Raw genomic sequence first — 24435 nt, 5'->3', positions numbered from 1 at the left:
TGTCTCAAAAATTTGAGCAACACTTGAAACCAGCCATTTCACGCTGTGACTATGCAATAGAAACACAAATGGTATTCTCTGCCATGAGTGGCCATTAAGCCAAAAAGATGTTCTGTTTGTCACAGAAATGAGTAATGTGGTATATGAATTTCAGTGTCGGTGTGACGCCAGCCTCAACCAGTAATCCCAATTGTTTAGTGAGTTCTGGAATATCTGAAAGATGGCACTATTATTTAATCCTGTCCGTTCCCATATGTTTTAGTTGTGGCTCAGTTTGTTGCACTTTTGCCTCTGAGTCAAAAGATTGTAGGTTCAATGCTCACTCAAAATCAAGGCTGACATTCCATTGCAGTACTGAGGGAGTGCTGCTCTGTTGGAGGTGCCAGGTGGATGTAAAAGATCCCATGGCACTACTTCGAAGAGCAGGAGAGTTATCCCTGCTGTCCTGGCCAATACTTATCTTTCAACCAACATCATAGAGACAGATTATTTGGTCATTATCATGTTGCTCTTTGTGGAAGCTTGTTGTGTTGCAAGTTGGTTGTTGTGTTTCCTGCATTACAACTGTGTCCACTTGCTTCGTTAGCTGTAAAGTCCTCTGGTCATGAAAGGTGACATATAAATGCAAGTCTCTTTTTATTTGGTTGCAAGGACAATTAAGAAAGCGGATGTAAAGAAGTTGACATTTTGAGCCCTATTTAGTTAAAAGGCAAGCCTTATTCTCTCAAGTCATTTTATGCAGCCAAGCATTTCTCATCATACATATCTTATTTGAGAACCTAAGGAAGAAAAGCAGAATTTTAAATCTGGTAATCTATGTTTGTGTTGCAGGCTCGTGATGGGATGAAAGGCATTTTGGATTCTTACGACAATGAATTGGCCACCAGTTATTCACCACAGCTGAACCGAAGGGTACGTGAAGCGGAGGATATGGCTCAGGAACTACATGCCCATATTTCTGAGCTGGAGGTAAGCAACTACTGGCTCATCTGATACAAATTGGACAATTTGTTGGAATGGATGAGATTCCAGATATTTGGAATTTGCTTAATGAATCGTAGCCTTCGTGAAAAAGCTTTCAAAAATATACACCTGCATTAAAATTCCATGGAGATCATATTAGGAAGCAGCATTTGCATATCCCAAATAATTGTAGAAACCGGGCCATCAAAAAGAGACCTGTGGAACTTGTGCAGAGTGTAAGTTATACAGTATATAATCTTGATAGCATTATTAGTCATTAATAAATCCAGTAATTCAGGAGAAACTTATTTACTTGAGCATGGTGAGAATAAGGATCACATATTCAACTATAGAGAATAGCTAAGCAATTGGACAGATGCATTTAAGGGAAGTTAAAAAAGTACATGAAGGAAGAAGGAAAAGAAAAGTATGTTGATAGGGTGAGACAAAATAAGGTGGTAGGAAACTTGTGTGGTGCATAGACACTGGTCCAGAACAGTTGGACTGAATGGCCTGTATCTGTGCTGTAAAATTCCATGTAATAAATTGTCTCAATGCAATTATGTTTTTACATGTGATATGGAAAAAAATGATGCATAATTGTTTTCTCTCTGTGCAGGTTGGCCAAGTATTTTTCAAGTCAATAATGCACTTAAAAGATTGCAGAACTGATTTAATAGCAAACCATTTTGATTATTAAACTCGTTTGTTGTGAAGGTTGAGTTTTGAATGGGTATTGAGAGATATAGCTTTACACAGACGGCAATCAACAAAATGGGTTGCCAGGTGGAATAGTTGTGACAGCATCTTGCCTTGGAAGATAGTAGGGTTGATATTCCACAAAAATGAGATCCTGCGGGCTGAATGATTTGCTTCGCCCAAATCAATCTTGCATTTTGATACAATGCTGCAAAGCTGTATTACAGCAAATGGATGATAAATTACACATTTTTCAGGGTGAGTTATAATTACACTAATTACCATTTAAACTTAAGCTTTGTTAAGAAGGTGTCAATAAAGGAGAAGTTTATTCTGCGTGGTTTCATAAAATCCTTTAATTTTATTAAAGGAGATATCTGAACTCTAGTTCACCCGCCATAGTTAGCAGAACTAAAATTTAGTTATCCTATTCTTTCCTTGTATTTTGATGCCTTTTTTCAGGTGCTTAATTTTTCCAGAACTGATGGTCAAAAGCATTTTGACAGTACCTTCCAGTTGGTTGGTGAGTGCTATCCAGAAGCCACTGACCCCATTCACATTGCCACTACTGTGCAGTATCATGGTTACATCTGAGGGTTTGAAAAAAGTGTCTGTAATCAGGAGTTTTCAGGCATGGCACACTAACTGGAGCTTACTAATAATTGTGCAGATGGTACAGTTTAAAGATAGGTAAATTATAGGGCAGTTCAGCAAAAATACATGTTTGGATTAAGTGTTCCACAGGGGTCTGGTTTGTTTAAACATTGTGATTTCTTAATCAGAGTTTCAGAAGTTATTTGTTATTTTAACCAGGCTTTCTGTCAAAGCTGAAGTGCATTAAAGGTTGCTATGTTTATAGTGGTCTCTGCAATTATGTGTATGCATGAGATGCAATCAGCAAAAGCATTGAATGATGAACTGAGATGATGATATGTGCAGATGACACAAAGATTGGTCGGGTGGTTAACAGTGAGGTTGAGTGTCTTGGGCTACAGGAAGATATAGACAGGATGGTCAAATGGGCAGATAAGTGACAGATGGAAATTAACCCTGAAAAGTGAGGTGATACACTTTGGAAGGAGTAATTTGACAAGGAAGTATTCAATGAACAGCATGACACTAGGAAGTCCTGAAGAACAAAGGGACCTTGGTGTGTGTGTCCATAGACCTCTGAAGGCAGAGGGGCATGTTAGTGGGGTGGTGAAAAAGGCATATGGGACATTTGCCTTTATCAATCAAGGCATAGATTACAAAAGTAGGGAGGTCATGTTGGAGTTGTATAGAACCTTGGTGAGGCCACGGCTAGACTACTGTGTGCAGTTCTGGTTGCCACATTATAGGAAGGATATAATTGCACTGGAGTGGGTGCAGAGGAGATCCACCAGGATGTTGCCTGGGATGAAACATTTAAGTTATGAAGAGACGTTGGATAGACTTGGGTTGTTTTCATTGGAGCAGATAAGACTGAGGGGCAATCTGATCGAGGTGTACAAGATTATGAGGGGCATGGACATGGTGGATAGGGAGCAGCTGTTCCCCTTAGTTGAAGGGTCAGTCACGAGGGGACACAAGTTCAAGGCAGGAGGTTTAGGGGGGGATGTAAGGAAAAACTTTTTACCCAGAGGGTGGTGGAAGTCTGGAATGCGCTGCCTGGGAGGGTGGTGGAGGCGGATTGCCTCACATCCTTTAAAAAGTACCTGGATGACAACTTGGCACATCATAACATTCAAGGCTATGGGCTAAGTGCTGGTAAATGGGGTTAGGTAGGTAAGTCAGGTGTTTCTCACGTGTCGGTGCAGACTTGATGGGCCGAAGGGCCTCTTCTGCACTATGTGATTCTGTGATAGCTTTTGTACTGAACCCAGAGTAAATTAATTCTTATCTTAAAGGTATGACAGAGTGAAATTTAAAAGACTTTCCCAAATTTTGAAACTGAGCTTGGAACGCTCTCAGCATTTTAGATCTCAATTGTTTGGCACATGATGCTTAAATAACATTCCATGGTGAACTCCCTTTCTCCTGTCAAATATTAGATAAACTTAGATGAAAATATTCTCACTTGACAGAGTTCTCTCATTGACTTGCACACTGCCCCCCATATTACCTGTGAAGTTTAATTGTGAATAGCAGTACTGGACTTCTTAGTCTCACAACACACACAGCAATGTGAAGATTATCTGCCACCTAAAACACTTATGCAAATTTATGCCAAATATTAGCCTTCAATTTTCTGCTCTCGGCTTCAGAATAAGAGCCTCTTGCTTCATGAATTTTTCAATCCTTTTTAAAACCTACGCCAGATATTTAAACAGATCACCATTTACTACTTCGGACATTAATTGATGACATTGAAATTACGATAATGACAGGAAATATTCCATTATATTTTGTTCCTTTCCAATAATACTTCAGGAGCAGTGTTTGGGTGGCAGCAGGCCACTGCTAGGGACTCGTGGGGATGGTCTGAGCAATCAGGTAAATGGATTGGAGAGCAACTAGCTACAATTCAGAGTGGGAGTGATCCTATCTCTCCTGGTCCATAAGGAAACCTGAAACAAAAATTTTAATTTACCCTAATGATCCTTGATTCAGCTTGACCCAGCTCCCTGGAAGGGAAGCCATCACTGCTGTCCCCACTCAGACTTCTGGTTAAAATAATGGATTGTGTCTTGACAACAGCATTGCAGACCGATCTGCATATTTGAAGGAGATTCTGCAGGTGTCCTTTCTGCCTACAGTTTTAAAGTGTAAATGGTCAAAGAGTATGTATGACCTATACTTCATTGTAAATGTTTGTCCCTCCTGGTTTCTGCCAGGTAGGGGAAGTTTAAAGCAAAATGAACATGAGACTCCTTCTGTGTGAAGTCTATCTGCTTCATTCTGTAATCGGACTCAACTCTTGAATTTGGATTCATACTTTTATGCATACTGTAAAGGTGCAATGACCACTCCATGACCACCTTCATCTTTGAAGGAAAATCGCAGCAATATATTGGAATATCATAACCTTCAAGCTCCCCTCCAGTCATACGGAATCCTAACCTTGAAATAGGTCATTGTTACTGGGTCAAAATCCCAGAACTCCCTTCCTAACAGCTCTATGGGTGTTCTTACACCAGGTGGACTGCAGCAGTTCAAGAAGGCACCTCATCACCGTGGAGTGCTTGGACCAGGAGTCCAGTGGCCAGAGTTTGGTCGCTGCCTCGACAGCATTAATTCGCAGTATTTCAAGTTGGAAAATTTGCTTCAACAGGAGGGATCACATGAAGGTTGCTGTCTCATCCATTTGCTGAAAATCTATGTTCTTTGGAAGACTACTTCCGAAAATGGAGACTTCGACCAAATGCTGCCAAGACTGTCATTTAAACTTTTCTGTGAACAACTCAAAGGCCAGGGGTTAACTTCATGTCCAAGATTTACAAGAATGATTCCAGGGATGAGAAACTTCAGCTTTGAGTATAGATGAAGAGATTGGGATTGTTCTCCTTGGAGAGACGAAGGATAAGAGGTGATTTGATAGAGATGTTCAAAATCATAAGTAGCTAGGGAGAAGCTGTTATTGCTCTTAAAAGGATCAAGAATTTTTGGATGGCAAGCTGTAACTAGTGGGGTGCCACAGGATTCAGTCCTTGGGCCCCAACTATTTACAATCTATATTAATGACTTTGATTCAGGGAAAGACGGTACTATAGTTAAATTTGCAGATGACACCAAAATAGGTGGGAAAGTAAGTTGCAATGAAGAAATAAGAAATTTACAAATGGATGTGGGCAGGTTAGGTGAATGGGCCAAAATCTGGCAGATGGAGTTTAATGTGGATAAGTGTGAGGTTATCTATTTTGGTTGGAAGAATAAAAAGGCGACTTATTATTTAAATGGAGAGAAACTTCAGAATGCTTTAGTGCAGGGGGATCTGGGTGTCCTCGTGCATGAATCGCTGAAAGCTCGTATGCAGGTACAGCAGGTAATAAGAAAGGCAAATGGAATTTTGGCATTTATTGCTAAAGGAATAGAGTATAAATATAAGGAAGCGTTGTTGCAACTGTACAAGGCATTGGTGAGACCGCACTGGAATAATGTGCACAGTTTTGGTCCCCTTACTTGAGGAAGGATGTGGTTTCACTGGAGGCTGTTCAGAGGAGGTTCACTAGATTGATTCCTGAGATGCGGGGTTTGTCTTATGAGGAGAGATTGAGCAGTTTAGACCTATACTCGCTAGAGTTTAGAAGGATGAGAGGAGATCTAATTGGGGTATATAAGATACTAAAGGGGATAGACAAAGTAGACGTGGAGCGGATGTTTCTCCTTGTGGGGCATTCTAGAATGAGAGGCCATAGTTTTAAGCTAAGGGGTGCTAGATTTAAATCAGAGATGAGGAGGAATTACTTTTCTCAAAGGGTCGTGAATCTGTGGAATTCACTACCTCAAAGTGCAGTGGATGCCGGGACGCTGAGTAAATTTAAGGAGGAGATAGACAGATTTTTAATTAGTAACGGGTTGAAAGGTTATGGGGAGAGGGCAGGAAATTGGAGTTGAGCCGAAATGAGATCAGCCATGATCGTAATGAATGGCTGCGCAGGCTCGAGGGGCTGAATTGCCTACTCCTGCTCCTCGTTCTTATGAGAGGCCACAGATTTAAAGTGATTTGCAAAAGAAGCAAATGTGACGTAAGAAAAAGCTTTTTCACACAACAAGTGGTTCAGGTCTGGAATGCACTGCCTGGAAGTGTGGTGGAAGCAGGTTCAATTGAGGCTTTCAAGAAGGCATTAAATGATTATTTGAATAGAAACAATGTACAGGGGTACAGGGAAAAGGCAGGGCAATGGGTCCTACGCCATAATGCTCATTTGGAGAGCTGGTGCGGACATGATGGGCTGAATGACATCTTTCTATTCCCATAAAATGCTGTGATTCTGAGATTCCAGCTCTGTGACCAACCACTCACCCATGACCCAATGCCAAATACCTTGGCATCATTCTTGACTGTACATTGACCTACCAGCAGTACCTCCAGAGCCAAGGCCAAGACGAGAGTGAACCTCACACGGAAACTGGCAGGTACCAATTACTACATGCTGCCTCACTCACCTTCCTCTACCGTACAGCAGAGTACTGCTGCTTAAAGCTGGCTCAGGAGCTGCCATATAAACGTGGTAGATTCCCAACATTGGGAGGTCATGAGATTTATTTCCAGAATATCAAGACCAACACAGCTTGGTTGGCTTCCTCTGCTAGCATACATTGAAGCTCCCGACGTCCACAGAGAAAACATCCTCTTCAAAGAACATCACTAGCTGATAGCTTACAAAGCGCTCCCATTGACATAGGACCTCAAAAGAAAAAGCTCAGGCACTCATCTGTAATCCTGCATATCCTACAAACTGAGGACAGTCCCGTCTCCTAATGGCACACCTCCTGGTTAACTGCAAACATCACCAACTGCAACCTGGTAACTGACCCGAGTGGTGGAGTCCCAGATTCTTCAGCCTTCCACAGAAAATCTGGACAACCTTTAACCACTTGATGACAAGCCAGTGAAGATCTGGCCATTCGATTTACAAGTGAAATATGAGGAATAGCTCCAGTTGTGACTGTGGTTATCCAAATCAATGCATCGTTCGTGTAATAAACTTCAACCCTGAGCGATCCATTCATGTTGGCATCAAAACCATTTATACTGCATCTGCTGAAGCAGTTGAATGGATTGTTAACCTCGATGTCGAACTATAACTGCTTTCCTAGCTGTACAAAAAGAAAAAGGGATGGACAATAAGTGCGTTCAAATTCCATGAATGAATAATTTTTTAAAAATCTCAGATTGCAGTGGTACAAATAGGTGCTTAACAACACCTTTGGGCAGTGAGGGATAGTCAATAAACCCTTGGCTTGCTAATCACACCTACATTCTGAGAATGAATTTAAAAATATCCAACCTTTAGATGATGGGCTGAATGCTTTCACATTTTTTAATGTAAGAATGTGTATCATAGAAACATAGAAAACAGGAGCAGAAGTAAATCATTCAGTCCTTTGAGCCTGCTCCACCATTCAGTATGATCATGGCTGATCCTCTAACTCAACGCCGTACTCCCGCTCTCTTCCCATACTTCTCGACGCCTTTAAGTCCAAAAATCCACCTATTTCCTCCTTAAATATATTCTGTGACTTGGCCTCCACAGCCTTCTGTGATAGAGAGAATTCCATAGGTTCACCACCCTCTGAGTGAAGACGCTTCTCTTCATCTCAGTCCTAAATAGTCTACCCCATATCCTGAGACTGTGACCCCTTGTTCTAGACCCCCCAGCCAGTTGAAACATCATCCCACCATCCCTGTCAGCATTTTATACATTTCAATGAGATCCCCTCTCATTCTCCTAAACTGCAATGAATACAGGCCTAGTTGGCCTAATCTCTCCTCATACGACAATTCTGCTATCCCAGGAATCAGTCAGGTGAGCCTTTGCTGTACTCCCTCTATGGCAAGTATATCCTTTCTTAGGTAAGGAGACCAAAACTTCACACACTACTCCAGGTATCATCTCGCTAAGACTCTGTACAGCTGCAGCAAGATGGCCTTGCTTCTGTACTCAAGTCCTCTGGCAATGAAGACCAATGTACCATTTGCCTTCATAACTGCTTCCTGCACCTGCATGCTTACTTTCAGTGATTGGTGTACAAGGACACCCAGGTCCCTTTGGACATCAACATTTCCCAATCTATCACCATTAAATAATACTCTGCCATCCTGTTTTTTCTACCGAAGTGGATAACTTCACACTTTTCCACATTATACTGCATCTGCCATGTATTTGCCCACTCACTCAACCTGTCTAAGTCACCTTGAAGCCTCTTAACACCCTCCTTACCACTCACATTCCCACTAAGTTTTGTGTCATCAGCAAACTTGAAAATATTACATTTAGTTCCCTCATCCAAATCATTGATATACATTGTGAACAGCTGGGGCCCAAGCACTAATCCATGGCGGTACCCCACTAGTCACTGCCGGCTACTCCAAAAAAGATCCATTTTTTCCTACTCTCTTTTCCCTGTCTGCTAACCAATTCTCAACCCATGCCAATATATTACCATCAGCCTCATGTGGTTTAATTTTACACACTAATCTCTTTATCAAAAACTTGCTAAAAATACAAATACACCACATCTGCTGGTTTTCCTTTATCTATTCTGCTTGTTACATATTCAAAAAAACTCCAGTAGGTTTGTCAAATGTGATTTCCCTTTCATAAATCCATGTTGACTTTGTCTAATCCCAGTGTCCTGTTATCACGTCCTTTATAATAGACTCTAGTATTTCCCTACTACTGATGTTAGGCTAACTGGTTTGTAGCTCGCTGTTTGCTTCCTCCCCCCCTTTTTGAATAGTTAGGTTACATTTGCCAGCCTCCATTTATTCTTTCCTACGCCTTTTGTTCTTTATCCATAAAACTTGCTATGCTACTTGTCTCTTGAGATTAAGCAGTCAAATTTCTTGCATCAGCACTATCAAGGTGATTGTCAGCTTGTCACTTAGAGGTATCCAACAGTGGACTGTCTGCTTATCCTGCTGTTTACTTGGAGTGTCCTCACTACACCACAGCTGGATTGGTAGCTGGAAAACTTGGGGAGAGGAAACTGAATCATACCAGGAAGTGGTTATCCCAATATGCTCTGCACCTTGTCCCTGCATTCTTGTTTGGTGCAATGTGCTGATTCTACAAGGTTAGGATGAAAGGTCATTGACCAGAAACGTTAATCTACTTTCCTCTCTCTACAGATGCTATCTGACTTGAGAATTTTCGGCATGTGTTGCTTTTTTGGTACTGCAAGGTGTTGTACTGACATAACTTTGCTGAAAGTACGGTTAATTGAGGCTGATAGAGCAGAGTGCCAGATAGGTCTATTTTTGAACTTGTGACCTCCAAAATATGAAAGGAAGATGATCGGTAGTATGCTATATCTACTTCAATATACTGTACATAAAGTCAGGTTCGAAGGTCAGAAATTGTTTCTACAGCTGGAGGCTGAACATATGGCATTTAATGTCTCAACTTTGTCAAACTTCCAATTAACTAATTGAGTGCACATATGCCACCATCAAGACATAAATCACTTCAGCATAAATGTGGTGCAATTTTCACATTAACCTTCCCACCAGCCAAAAAGTATTGTAGAGTATTGAATCCCAGCACAAGCTGAGAGGTGACAGAGTATGATGACAGTAATGCAGAAAGTAAAATTTGTTGCATTTCTGCATTTAAAGCGATATCTATCACTCTTTCAGCAAGCAAATTTCACATTTCTAACACCTTTTTTGTTGTTAAATTTAATGATTTTCTACATTCCACTACTGAAGTTAGTGCTGCCAAACCAATCTGAATCAGCTGGCCCAAGTGGCTATTCCACATGTATGGGCCTGAACATTGAATGTTGAGAAAGCTATTCAACAGTGATGGGGCATTGAGGCTGACCCCATCCAAATCTTACCTGATATTGTACCTGTGAGTTTTTGGCCAGAATCATTGGAGGTCATGAAAATTACGTGGGGGTTCAAAGGGATAGATGTGGAGAAGATATTTCCACTTGCAGGGAACTGGAACTTGAGGGTCACAACTATAAGATAATTAGTAATCAAATAAGGAATTCAGGAGAAACCTATTTATCAAGGAAGTGCTGAGAATGTCGAACTTGCTGCCATGTGGAACAATTGAAGCAAACAGTATACACACATCGAAGGGGAAGCTAGATAAGTGAGTGAAGTGTTTAGTACCGGGCTGGTGGCCATTGCCTGCTGGAAGTTTGTCGCTCGCCCTCACACGGCCAGGACTACCTGAGTGTGGCACCTTGGGTCTCCTCTGGACTGTTATGGAGAGCCCTACCAAGGATTCAGCATGACCACATTGATTAGTAGCCTTATACACATCGACCTGTACGCCTACATGGACCCTGGGATGATACCTGTTTGGCACCTGGCCAAACGGAGGATCAAGTTATGGTACAGAAATCTCAAAGTCTGCTGGATTAGGCTGGGCAAGGGCAATATTGGGGGCAGCTTGTTTGTTTCCCTCGGGTAAGCCGAGATCGCAGGTCTCACAACACTGCTCAAGTTGCATTTTTTTAAAGAGTGGTTCTATGTTTGTAAGTAAACCATCTGAGATGAAAAAGTATTTAAAGTAGGGTGACTGTACATCCATGCGTTCCAGAGGCAGTCTCCAGATGAGCCACAGTGTCCAGGAAGAGTTTGCAGTTCATTAAACTAGGCCTTAAATATTCTATAACCTTTAATTTCTCATGGTGGAATACGTTTAATGCAAAATTGAGGTACAGCACAGTATATCTGCTATGAGTTGCTTTGGATAAAAGTGACTGTTGAATATCTAAATAATTGCATTAGAGTGAAATACCCAGAATGTTTCTATAGTTATTAATGTTAGCTGAAACACAATACAGCAATATTGCTGTTGCCTTGGCTACAATGCTGACTGAATAGCTTCTGACGTAGAACACATTCAAGATTTGAGATTTTGTGTCGAGTGAAAATGGCATTGTCAAAAAAAAGTGTAATTGTTGTTTTAACAACCAACAACAGAAGGATTTTCTATATTTACGCTCAACCAAAAAAGAAACATCTGAATTATGTTCAGTATGCCAGTCAATATTTTTGAATTTCGAGTGGAGACAGTATATCTATAAAAGAACACAAAGGCACCAATGACTATAAAGCTGGTCTTGCAACAAGTGCTTCTTCAAATTCTGTTGTTGATTTTTCCACAAATTTGAGCTAACAAAGACTAGGCTGTATAAAGACAGTGGGCATGAAAAACTGATAATTCCTGAACAGTGTTATAAACAAATACTTTGTATCTGTTTTCACAGTAGGTATCCAAAAAACATTGTGGAAAAATGGGGAACCAAGGATCGAGCGAGTATAAGAAACTTGAAAGTGATCAGTATAAGAAATAGTACTGCAAACATTAATGGGATTAGTGGTGACAAATACTCTTGACCTGACAACTTTCATCTTGGGGTTTTAGAAGAGGTATCTGCAGAGATATTGGATGCATTGGTTTTTATCTTAGAGTTCCTCAGATTCAAGAACAGTTCCCAAGGATTGGAAGTTAGCAAACATAACCTGCCATTTAAGAAAGGAGGAAGACAGAAAACAAAGAACAATCGGCTATCAGTAATAGGCAAAATGCAAAAATCTATTATTAGGAACATGGTAGGGCATTTAGAAAGTCATTATATGATTAAGCAGGATCAACATGGATTTATGAAAAGGAAATTACTTTTGACAAACCTGTTCGAGCTTTTTGAGGATGTAACTAAGATGGATAAACAGGAACCAGTGGATGTAATGTACTTGGATTTTCAAAAAGCATTCAATAAGGTGCCACACAAGGGGAGTTATGTGAAGTTATGACACATGGAATTGGGAATAATATATCAGCATGGAGTGAGGATTGGTTAATGGAAATAAAATGGAATCACAGCAAATGGGGTATTTTTGGATGTGCAGCCTGTAACCAGTGGGGTACTGCAAGTATCAGCACCTGGGCCTCAACTATTTACAGTTTATATTAACAACTTAGATGAGAGGACCTAAGATAATGTATCCAATTTTACTGATGTTGCAACGTTAAGTGGGAACTTGAATAGTGAAGATGATGCAAAGATGCTGCTGCGTACATTAAGTCCTCACTTAAGATTGTAGTTGAGCTCCTGAAAAGTGCAACTTTAAATCAATTAACTTTAAAGCAAGTCAGATTTTCCCATTAAAACCAATGTAAAAGCTATAATTAGGTTCTGTAGGATCTTTATCATCAGTAAAACATTAAAACATTCCTGTTAGTTGAAATACTTTACATTGCTAAATTCCTATTTTGGTAACTGAAATAACTTGTAAAATGAACTAAATTTAAAAATATAAAAGAAATATACTAACTTTCTAATTACCTCCTGTTGGTCGCCGATTCTGCTCGTTGAACCCCCCTGCTTGCACCACAACTTGGTCCTTGACCCTCCTGGTCTCTGCAGACCCTTACTCTCGCTGGCCTCTGTGGCCCCCCTGACCTCCCCTCTTGCTGTCAACCCTCCAGTTTGCAGCCTCAGCCCCTCCCTCTCACTGCCAACTCTCCTGTTTGTGGCCTCTGCTGCTCTCTGATCCTTTATCTTGCTGCCAACCTTCTGTTTCATGGCCTCTGCTACCCCCTGACTCTCCTGGTCACTGCAAACTCTTCCTCTCGCCAAACCTCCCATTCCCCACCTCTCCTGCTTGCCGCTCCCCTTTCTCGAGCCCTCTCTGTGAGCAAGGGCTTGAGATGAGCGCTGAGATGCAGGCGGATCAGCTTTGTCTTATAGGAGGTAAGTTGTGAGCTGGAGAGGCGACAAGAAGGAAGGTCAGGAAGCAACACTGACCGTGAATTGGAGGGACAGCATTAAGAGGGAGGGCCAGGGAGAGGCAGAAGCTGCTCAAAAATGGTGCCAATTGGATCATGCAGCCCTACATTAGACCTGGTAAGAAACAACTTTACAACAAAATTCGTGACACTAAATGCAATTATGGGCCCTGTGAACTGTCAGATGTTAAAGCAGAACGACTTAATACGGAGCAACTGAAAATGGGGACTTAACTATCTCTGGTCAGGTGGGTGAGCAGTCAAGAACGTGGCATATAGACTACAATATGGAGTGTGAAATTAGCTATTTTGGTAAGAAAAGTAAAAAGTATTTTTAAATGGTGGGTGATTGGGAATTGTTTACATTCAGAGGGACCCAGGTATCCTTGCACATGAATCACAGAAAGTTAAGGTGCAGGTGCAGCAAGCAATTAGGAAGTCAAAATTAGGAAAAAAGTTAGCTTTTGTTATAGGGCGTTGGAGGCTAAGAGTAACAAAGCCTTACTACAATTATACAGGGCATTGGTGAGGCCACACCTTTATTTTGGTCTCCTTAAGTGAGATGGATATATTTGTGCTAGAGGGAGTGAAATAGAGGTTCACTCCATTAGTTCCTGCGATGAAAGGATTATTTCATGAGAGATTGAGCAGATTAGGTCTATATTCCCTGGAGTTTAGAAAAATGAGGTGATCTAATTGAAACTCCCAAAATGCTCAGCAGCTTGACAGGGTAGGTGTTGAGAAAATATTTCCCCGGGAATCTAAAAGATGGGGTCACAGTGTCAGAATAATGTGTCGGCCATTTTGAGACTCTTGTGTTGAAGAGTCATACGGACTTGAAATGTTAACTGTGTTCCTCTCCGCAGATGCTGTCAGACCTGCTGAGCTTTTCCAGGTAATTTTATTTTTGTTTTTGTTTCGGATTTCCAGCATCTGCTGTTTTTTGCTTTTATATTGAGATGAGAAGAAATTGCTACACTCAAAAGTGTGCTGTGAATCTTTGGAATTCTCTACTCTAGAGAGCTGTTGATGTTCAGTCATGGAGCATCTTTAGGAAAGAAGTGATAGATTTTTGGGTGCTAAGAGAATTAAGGGATATGGGTGTTGGTGGTGTGTTAATTATATTGTTAGGATACACAGGTGAAGAGCACTGTTTATTAAGTACTTTGAGCGCATATATATAGGAGATAGTTGGGACACTGGGTGTGTGGGAGGACATCTATGAGACTGAACAAAGTTGTTAAACTCTGCTGATAAAGAAAAGCTCTGTCTTGGTTTCTAATTCCTGTTAACAATGTTGCTGGTAAAGAAAGGTAGATTTGAGTTTGAGGATCAGCCATGACCTTATTGAATGGTGGAGCAGTTTCAAAGGACCAATAGTCTACTCCAGTTCCTATTTCTTATTATGCTCTTCTGTGAGGGAGAAAGGAAGAAGGATATGTTGATATGGTGAGGTGAAGTAGAGTGTGAGGAGCACTTAAGTTGTCATCGACCTGTTGGACTGAGTGTCCCATTTCTGTGTAAATACTATGTAAATTTATGACTAGACCCTAGCTGAATAGTTTATTTACTTCTGTCTGGCCTAGGGACATTGAAGCTGAAAGGCAAAATACTGCAGATGCTGGAAATCTGAAACAAAAACAGAAAATGCTGGAAAAACACAGCAGGTCTTGCAGCATCTATGGAGAGAGAAACAGAGTTAACATTTCAACTCTGAAGAAGAGTCATATGGACTTGAAACGTTAACTCTGTTTCTCGCCTCCACAGATGCTGTCAGACCTAGTGCAATTATACCCTTTCTTAAACAAGGGGACCAAAACTATACACAGTATTCCAAATGTATGACGCTTCTTCAGGACATTGAGGCTTATTGTGATGAACCGACTAACTCCTTGGCTGGTATCAGCTGACTTAACACATAGCTGAGATTGATACTGACACTTTGCTTATGTGTACGGGTCAGAAGGTTCATTAGGCATTGCATTTACACTGTGGAGGTATTCATTTACCCCAGATTAAGCAAGAAATGCCCAAAATAGAAAATCTGATATTTTTTCAACTCTTTAAAGAATTTAAATTAAGTCAGTAAATCCTAAAGCTTTGTTTTTACCCTCATTTGTATCATTGTGGCAACATTTACAAAAGAACTAAATATTGGCATTTTGCTTCTCCAAGGTTAATGTGGTACAGAGTGATAAATAGTAAATGTTGAGCAAATGAGGATAAATTTATGGCCTGGGGCTATTTCGAGCTTTAAGCACATGAGTTTAGTTGAGATGAAACAGGAGGCTGCTTACAGCATTATAACACAGCTTGAATCTGAAGTACCAGGTGAGGCTGCATTTTAGTTAAAACCGCATCATTCAATAAGCAGAAAATATTCCATATTTGAGGTCGCAGTAATGTAGCTTCCATTCTTAAGGCTGACATTCCTGTCACATTCATTCCTCTGAAAAGGTCACTGAAGCAAAATCAGTGATTTTCTTTAGTGAATATAACATTATAAGCTCCCCTGCCATATATTAAAGAAAGGCTTGTATTTATATAGTGTCTTTCACAACTGTACAATATTGCAGTGTTCTTTGCAACTTATTACGTACTTTTAAAGCATCGTCACTTTTGTAATGTAAGAAATGTGGCAGGCAGTTTGGGAACAGCAGGCTCCCACAAACAACAGTGAAAAGTATCAGATAATTTATTTTTAGATATTGAATGAGGAAAAAATTTTGACCAGGGCACTAAAAAATCTGCTGCTGCTCTTAAGTAATGGTGTGGACTCTCTTAAATTCAACTGAGAAGCCAAGTTTTAAAGGCTAATTTGAGAGACAGTTGAGATGCAGAATTTTTTTCAGTTGTCATGACTGGTTTCTCTTTGTGGATTAACACTGTTGCAGAACAATGCACGTTAGGAAGTGCCAGCTATAATGTCCGATTTATGCTGACTTGACTGCAGCCTGGGAACTGGTAGGGTATCCACAATTAGTCTCAATGCCTCTGGATCAGGGAGCAAGAAATCAGCCAAGATTCCCAGTCCCGATCATTTCTTGTAGTCTCTGCTGGAAGTGTAGATGTGCACCCCCTGTAGCACGTTAATTGTTGGAGCTCACATATGAGTAGTGGCCACTTTGTTGAGGCACTAGAGTGAAAACCTTTGTATATGGAACTGTACTTTATAGGAGTAGTTGGTTTCAGGAGAGGAAAATTGCAAAGAAAAACAAAAAGCTTGTAATTGGCTGGCTGGCATTCAGCATTTCATGTCTTCATGGTTTAATATTACTTGTGAGGGAAGGATGGAATGGGAAAGAGAGCTTCCTTGTATGAAAAATGACAGGCTTGAAACAGTTCAAACCATTATGTTGAGCATATACTGCAGAATTGCTTCTACTTGAAATATGCTGACACTCCTAATCCAGTAGCATCGCAAACCTCATAACAATAGTAGCAACTTATTTTTATTCTGCCTTTTTAAAATAGCAAAATGTCTCAAGCTGCTTCTCTGGAGTGATATCAAAAAAAAATGACCAAACCACACATTGAGTTGAATAAAAACAAAAAAACTGCGGATGCTGGAAATCCAAAACAAAAACAGAATTACCTGGGAAAACTCAGCAGGTCTGGCAGCATCGGCGGAGAAGAAAAGAGTTGACGTTTCGAGTCCTCATGACCCTTCGACAGAACTTCATTGAGTTGAATGCTCGAAAGCTTGGTCAAAGAGATGGCTTTAGAAGGGTGTGAAAGAAGTAGGTTAGAGAGGTGAGGAGATTTAGGGAGGCTAATTCCAAAGTTTGAGGCCTAGGCAGCGAAAGGCATAGCTGCCCATGGTGAAGCTATGAAAATTGAGGATGCACAAGAAGTCAAGATTGGAGGAGCACAGATATCATTGAGGAGTATCGGACTGAAGGTGGTTACAGAGATAGGGAGGGGTGAGGCCGTGAAGGGATTTGAAAATAAGGATGACTATTTTGAAATCAAGTTGCTGTTGCACCAGAAGCCAGTGTAGGTCAGCTAGCACAGGGCTGTTGAATGAATGGACCTTGATGACGGTAAAGATATGTGCAGTAGTATTTTGGATGAACTTAAGCTTTCAGAAGGTGAAAGATGATAGCAAGCCAGGAGAGCATTGGAATATTTGAGTCTGGAGGTAATAAAGGCTTGGATAAGCATGTGCTTGCAAGTCGTAATTACAGGCTTTAACTCTGCTAAGTCAGCAAGAAAAAGCATTTCTGGCTGATAGTAATATACTGAGCAGGAAAGCTTGATTGTCAGATATCATTAGGCTCTGTTAACTCCAGCAGCTTTGGGAACTTATCACTTGATGGCGAGAGCAATGTCATGTTAGTTGCATTGCACTCACTGCCACTGTAGTCAGAGCTGATATTAATGGCAGTTCTGTAAAGAAGATGCAGCATTAGATTATTGAAGTTTGTCCTATGTGAGATTTTGTCTTCTGAACAATTCGGATGTCAAGTTTGCTAAATCATGTATAATGTAATGCTAATTTGTATAGTACTGATATGCCAAAGTTGAGGCTGTGTTGAACCATGGTGTAAAGTATGCTTTATGTGATACCCCTATTTACAAGCTGCCTAGAACCACAATTTAATTATCATGTTGCAATATTTATACTTCTTCCTTGATTGGATAATAACTGACAAGTCTGCATGTTGGTTGGTCACAATCATGAGAGACATTAAAACATTCTGAACGAAGAACTTCCTTCTAGAGAAACTTACTAAGTAGACACACAGATCAGCGTTATTTGCCTTGCTAAAAATTGAATCAAGAGTCACCGTGAATTGTCCTTGTGCATTTTTAGTGACTTTCTGATGGCTATTGGTGAGGACTGGCAGCAGCTCAGCTTTCCTGCAAGGATTATGAAATCTTCTGAAATTTGGAAAGAAGCTTCATGTGAAAACATAATTTTTTTCCTAGGTGATGCAGTGCTAGTGTAATGCAGGGCTTGCTTTCCCATAGTGGACTTGGTTATGTGAAAGTACCCCATTAATTGTCTGTGGCATTTTGCACTATAGAAATACTTAATTTGCTGCTGTTTTTATACCATCCAAGCAAAATGACAATTTACTCTGTCTCCATAGACTGCTGGAGATACCCTCACTCGGTGCCACAGCTAGCAGATAAGTTTGCTGAAAAAAGCTTTCCGTCTTGCACTCATCAGGACAATTTGCAAGAATACCAAATGCAAAGGGAACAAAAATTTATACTGTATGAGAAGAGAGTGCTGATAGGTTGGCAAGTGGACTTTGATTGGTAGAAGCGTTGCCATGGAGAACGCACCAGTTGATGATGACTGGCAGTTAACTGTGAAACATTACAGGTCTTAATGGACTCCATCCTGCACTCAAATTCATCTTTGAAATGGAACAGTCAAATCAACACCCCATCCTTGACATAATAGTTAGAAATCTGCTAGGGGGTTTTCTGCCACCTTCTACCATAAGGCTACCTTCATTGGTCAACATACGCACTGGGATTTTTACAGTTTCACGCGCTATAAGATTAGTCTTACTGGCAACCTCATAAATAGGGCCCGAGCCATTTGCTCACCATGCACGCTTGATGCTGAAATAGGGTGCGTCAGAGGCATCCTGCGAGATAATGGCTATCCTGATCAGATCATTTTGCGCTGTATATTATGCAAACTCCTGAAAGGGCCTAAGGCCATCACTTTCAGCCCTGAAATTACCCTAGAAGGGTATGGTATCTCAAAAATTTGAGCAACAGTTGAAGCTAGCTGTTTCACGCTGTTACTATGCAGTAGCAATACGAGTGATATTCGCCAGTAACAGGATGCTGCCATCAAGTCAAAAAGACGTCCTGCTCATCACACAAATGAGTAATATGGTATATGAATTTCAGTGCCAGTGTGATGCGAACTATGTAGGCTGTATGTCTCAACGACTGGCGGATTGTACCAAACAGTATATCCCTTCCATTGTTCGCAATGGGTAAGATATGGACCGTACCCAACCAGCCCGTGCTTGCAAAACTCAAACACAGTGTCCAACATTAAAAGTGATTCTGTGATTGGACAACATTTGCTAAATAATCCTCAGTGTGTTAAGTTTTACGCTGAAACCAATTTAAGATTGTTAATTGGGCTGGCAGTGTGGCGCATTTGTGTGCACTGGAAGCTAATACACAGGGCCCTGTTCTTTACAGACAGATTTTGGATCTCACTAACTACGGGCTTTATTTTTTTGATCTCTGGCACTGTTTTCCCTTTGGACTCTGTCTCCCACTGATTCCTCTCTGCCACTTTTACTTTTTGATTTGTAGCACTATTTTCCTCAGGTTGACTCATTATCTTCTGCTGACTTCCACCTGCAGCTTCTACCTGTTGGTCCCCAGTACTGTTTCTCTCAGGCTGGCTCTCATTGGCAAGGGAAAAGATGAATGGAAAGAAAATGTAAACAATATTGTATGATTCTTTTGTACTGTAAGGTTGGCACTGTTTTCAGTAGTGAAATAGTTTTGGACCAACCATGTTTTCACTGGTTCCTTACATTGTTATGAAGTGGGAGCATTTTTTTAATTCATTAATGAGATGTGGGCATCGCTGGCTAGGCCAGCATTTATTGCTCATTCCCTAATTGCCCTTGAGAAGGTTATGGTATGCTGCTTTCTTGAGCTGCTGCAGTTCATGCATTGTAGGAACACCCGGGGTACTGTCAGAAAGGAAGTTCCAGGATTTTGACCCAGCGACAGTGAAGGAATGGCGATATAGTTCCAAGGCAGGCTGCTATGAGACTTGGAGAGAAACTTGTAGGTGGTGATGTTCCCATGTGTCTCCTGCCCTTGTCCTTCAAGCTGGTAGCGGCCTTGGATTTGGAAGATGTTAAGGAGCCTTGGTGAGTTCCTGTAATGCATCTTATAGATGGTACACATTGCTGCCACTGTGCATCGGTGGTAGAGGGAGTGAATGTTTCAGGTGGTGGATGGAGTACCATTCAAGCGGGCTGCTTTGTCCCGAATTGTGATGAGCTTGAGTGTTTTTGGAGCTGCACTCAAGTGGAGAGTATTCCATCACGCTCCTGACTTGTGCCTTATAGATGGTGGGCTGACTTTGGATAGTCAGGAGGTCTCCACAGAATTCCAAGCCCCTGACCTGCGCTTGTAGCCACAGTATTTTCATGGCTAGTCCAGTTCAGTTTCTGGTCAATGGTAACACCCCAGATGTTGACAGTGGGGATTCAGCGATGGTAATGCCATTGATTGTCAAGGGCCAATGGTTAGATTCTCTCTTGTTGGAGATGGCCATTGCCTGCCACTATGTGGTTTGAATGTTACTTGCCACTCAACCACCCCAAGCCTGAATATTGTCCAGGTCTTGCTGCGTATGATACTGCTTCAGTATCCGAGGAGTCATGAATGCTGCTGAATATTGTGCAATCACTCATGAACAGCCCCACTTCTGATCTTATGATGGAGGGAAGGTCATTGAAACAGCTGAAGGTGGTTGGGTCTAAGTCACTAACCTGAAGATCCAACAACCACAGCCGTCTTCCTTTCTGCTAGGTATGACTTCAATTAGTGGAGAGTTTTCCTCCTGATTCCCATTGACTCCAGTTTTGCTAAGGCTGTTTGATGCCACACTTGGTCAAATGCTGCCTTGATGTCAAGGCAGTCACTCTCACCTTACCCCTGGAGTTCAGCTCTTTTGTCCATGCTTAAACCAAGGCTGTAATGAGGTCAGGAGCTTAGTGTCCCTGGCGGAACCCAAACTGAATATCAGTGAGCAGGCTATTGTTAAGCAAGTGCTGTTTGATAGCACTGTTGATGACTCCTTCTATTACTTCATTGATGATCAGGAGTAGACTGATGGGGCGGTAATTGGCCGGGTTGGATTTGTCCTGATTTTTGTGTACAGGGCATACCTGGGCAATTTTTCACATAGCTGAGCAGATGTCAGTGTTGTAGCTGTACTGGAACAGCTTGGCTAGGGATACGGCAAGTCTGGAGCACAAGTCTTCAGTACTATTGTTGGAATACTGTCAGGGCCCATAGCCTTTGCAATATCCAGCGTCTTCAGCTGTTGCTTGATATCACATGGAGTAAATCAAATTGACTGAAGACTGACATCTGTAATCCAGGAGACCATGGGAGGAAGGCAAGATGGATCATCCATTCGGCACTTCTAGTTGAAGATGGCTGAAAGTGCTTCAGCCTTCTCTTTTGCACTGATGTACTCAGGTCCCCCATCATTGAGGATAGGGATATTTTTGGAACCTCCTCCTCCAGTGAGTTGTTTAATTGTCCACCATCATTCACAATTGGATGTGGTAGGACTGCAGAGCTTCGATCTGATCCATTGGTTATGGGATTGCTTAGCTCTGTCTATTGCATGGTGCTTTCGCTATTTGGTATGCAGGTAGTCCTGTGTTGTTGCTTCACCTGGTTGAGGCCTGGTGCTGCTCCTGGCATGTTCTTCTGTGCTCTTGATTGAACCAGGGTTGATCCCATGGCTTGATGGTAATGGTAGAGTGTGGGATATGCTGGGCCATGAGGTCACAGTTTGTGTTTGTATACAATTTTGTTGCCCATGGATGTCCAGTTTTGAGTTGCTAGGTATATTCTGAATCTACCCCATTTAGCATGGTGCCACACAACACGATGGAGGGTGGAGGGTATCCTCGATGTGAAAACTGGACTTTGTCTGCACAAGGACTGTGTGGTGGTCACTCCTACCAATACTGTAATGGACAATTGCATCTGTGACAGGTAGATTGGTGAGGACGAGGTCAAGTAGGTTCTCCCCTGTTGTTGGATCCCTCACCACCTGCCGCAGACCCAGTTTAGCAGCTTTGTCCTTTTGAACTCAGCCAGCTTGATCACTAATGGTTCTACCAAGCCACACTTAATGATGGACATTGATGTCCCACACCCAGAGTACTGTTGCCACCCTCAGTGCTTTCTCCAAGTGGTTTTCAGCATGGAGGAGTCCTGATTCATCTGCTGTGGGAGAATGGTAGGTGGTAACTAGCAGGAGATTTCCTTGTCCATGTTTGATCCAATGCTTTGATACTTCGTGGGGTCCAGAGTCGATGTTGAGGACTCCCAGAGCAACTCGCTCGATTGTATCCCACTGTACCAACACCTTTGGTGGCCTGCCCTGTCAGTGGGATAAGACATACACAGGAATGGTATGGTGGTGTCTGGGACATTGCCCATGAGGTATGACTATGTAAGGCTGTAGCTTGACTAGTCTGTGGGACAGCTCTCCAAATTTTAGCACAAGCCCCCAGATGTTAGTAACAAGGATTTTGTATGGTTGACAGAGCTGTGTGTGCTGTTGTCGTTTCCAGTGCCTAGGTCCCTGCCAGTTTCATTCCTTCTAGACTTTATAGTTTTTTGGTAACCGAGTGGCTTTCTGTGCCGTTTAAAAGTCTACCACATGGCTGTGGGTGTGGAGCCATATGGAGGCCAGCCCAAGTAAGGACATTAGTGAACCAGATGTGTTTTTACAACAATGAAATAGTTTCGTGGTCACCATTAGATTAGCTTTTAATTCCAGATTAGTTAATTGAATTTAAATTCTACCAGCTCCGTGGCGGGATTCAAACCTATGTCTCTAAAGCATTAGCCTTGGCCTCTGGATTCCTAGTCTCATGGCATTACCACTAGGCCACTGCCTTCCCTTATAGGAGATGTCAGAAGTTCACTTAAATGCTCTGAAATACATCATAGAACCATAGAAAAGTTACAGCACAGAAGGAGGCCATTTGGCCCATCTTGTCCATGCCAGCCCAAGGACACCCAGGTGCCCTTTCTAATCCCACCTTGCTGCATCTGGCCCATTGCCCTGCAGCTTACAGCTCTTTAGGTGCAGATCCAGGTACTTTTTAAAAGAGTTTAAAGTTTCTGCCTCTACCACCAACTTGGGCAGCGAATTCCAGACACCCATTACCCTCTGCGTAAAAAAAAGTTCTTCTTCATGTCCCCGCTACACCGCCCGCCACTTATCTTGAATCTAGGTCCCCTGGTTCTAGAATTCTCCATCAAAGAAAACAAGTTTATCCCGTCCACTCTATCTATTCCCCTCATAACTTTGTACACTTCAATCAAGTCATCTCTCAGCTTTGTTTTAAGGAGAATAACCCCAGCCTATCCAATATCTCCTCGTAGCTACACTTTTTTACACTTCACTGGCAACATTCTTGTAAACCTCCTCTGCACTCTCTCCAGAGCTATTACGTCCTTCCTGTAATGTGGTCACACAGTACTCCAGTTGTTGCCTTAGCAGTATTTTATACAATTCCAAAATTATATCCTTATTTTTATATTCTCTATCTCTGCCAATGAAGGAGCGTATTCCAAAAGCCTTCTTTACAACCTTGTCCACTTGGAACTGCTGCCTACAGGGACCTGTGTACTTGTATGCCAAGTTCTCTCACTTCATCTACCCCTCTTAGTACATTCCCATTTATTTTGTAATCCCTGTAACTGTTTGACCTCCCTAAATGTATGACCTCACACTTCTCTATGATAAAATCCATCTGCCACTTTACCGCCCACTCCACCAACCCATCTATATTGTTTTGGAGATTATGGCTATCCTCCACGCTATCCTCTACTCAGTCAATTTTTGTGTCATCAGCAAATTTCCCAATTGTGCCCCCTACGTTCACGTCCAAATCGTTAGTATATAACACAAACAGCAAGGGTCCCAACACCGAGCCCTGTGGAACACCACTTGAGACGACTTTCCATTCGCAAGGGCATCCATTGACCATTACCCTTTGTTTCCTGTTGCACAGCCAGCCTTTTATCCAGTTTGCTACATTACCCTGAATCCCATGGGCTTTTACTTTCCTGACCAATCTGCCATGTGGGACCTTGTCAAATGCCTTGCTAAAATCCATGTACACAACATCCACTGCACTACCTTCATCAACCCTTCTTGTCACTTCCTCAAAGAATTCAATCAAATTTGTGAGGCAAGACCTTCCTTTAACAAATCCATGCTGACCATCCCTGACTAGTCCATGCCTTTCCACATGACAGTTAATCCTATCTCTCAGGATTGATTCTACTAATTTGCTCACCACCGATGTAAGACTAACGGGCCTATAATTGTTTGGCATTTCCTTTGATCCCTTTTTAAACAATGGAACTAGGTTTGTATTTCTCCAGTCCTCCGGTACCTCCCCTGTATCTAGTGAAGATTGGAAAATCATCCTCAGAGCATCTGCTATCTCCTCCCTGACCTCCTTCAGCATCCTCGGAAACAATTCATCTAGCCCTGGCGACTTATCAACTTTCAAGGATTTCAACCCTTCGAGTACTTCCTCTCTCTTTATGACTATCCCATCCAATAGCTCGCAGTATTCCTCCTGGACTACTATATCTACATCCT

General features: G+C 41.8%; 1 protein-coding gene across 2 annotated transcripts in view; it reads left to right on the top strand.

The window, feature by feature from the left end:
• mad1l1 (mitotic arrest deficient 1 like 1) overlaps nt 1-24435 on the top strand; it is a 996118-nt gene that overhangs the window by 311851 nt on the left and 659832 nt on the right. For both annotated transcript variants that reach the window (XM_041206006.1, XM_041206007.1), the window contains exon 12: nt 832-969. In XM_041206006.1, the coding sequence (XP_041061940.1) occupies nt 832-969 (138 nt within the window). The remainder of the gene's footprint in view (nt 1-831; nt 970-24435) is intronic.

This window comes from Carcharodon carcharias, chromosome 15 (genome assembly GCF_017639515.1).
Source record: "Carcharodon carcharias isolate sCarCar2 chromosome 15, sCarCar2.pri, whole genome shotgun sequence".
NCBI classification, from domain to species: domain Eukaryota; kingdom Metazoa; phylum Chordata; class Chondrichthyes; order Lamniformes; family Lamnidae; genus Carcharodon; species Carcharodon carcharias.
This window is presented reverse-complemented; position numbering and strand designations above follow the sequence as displayed.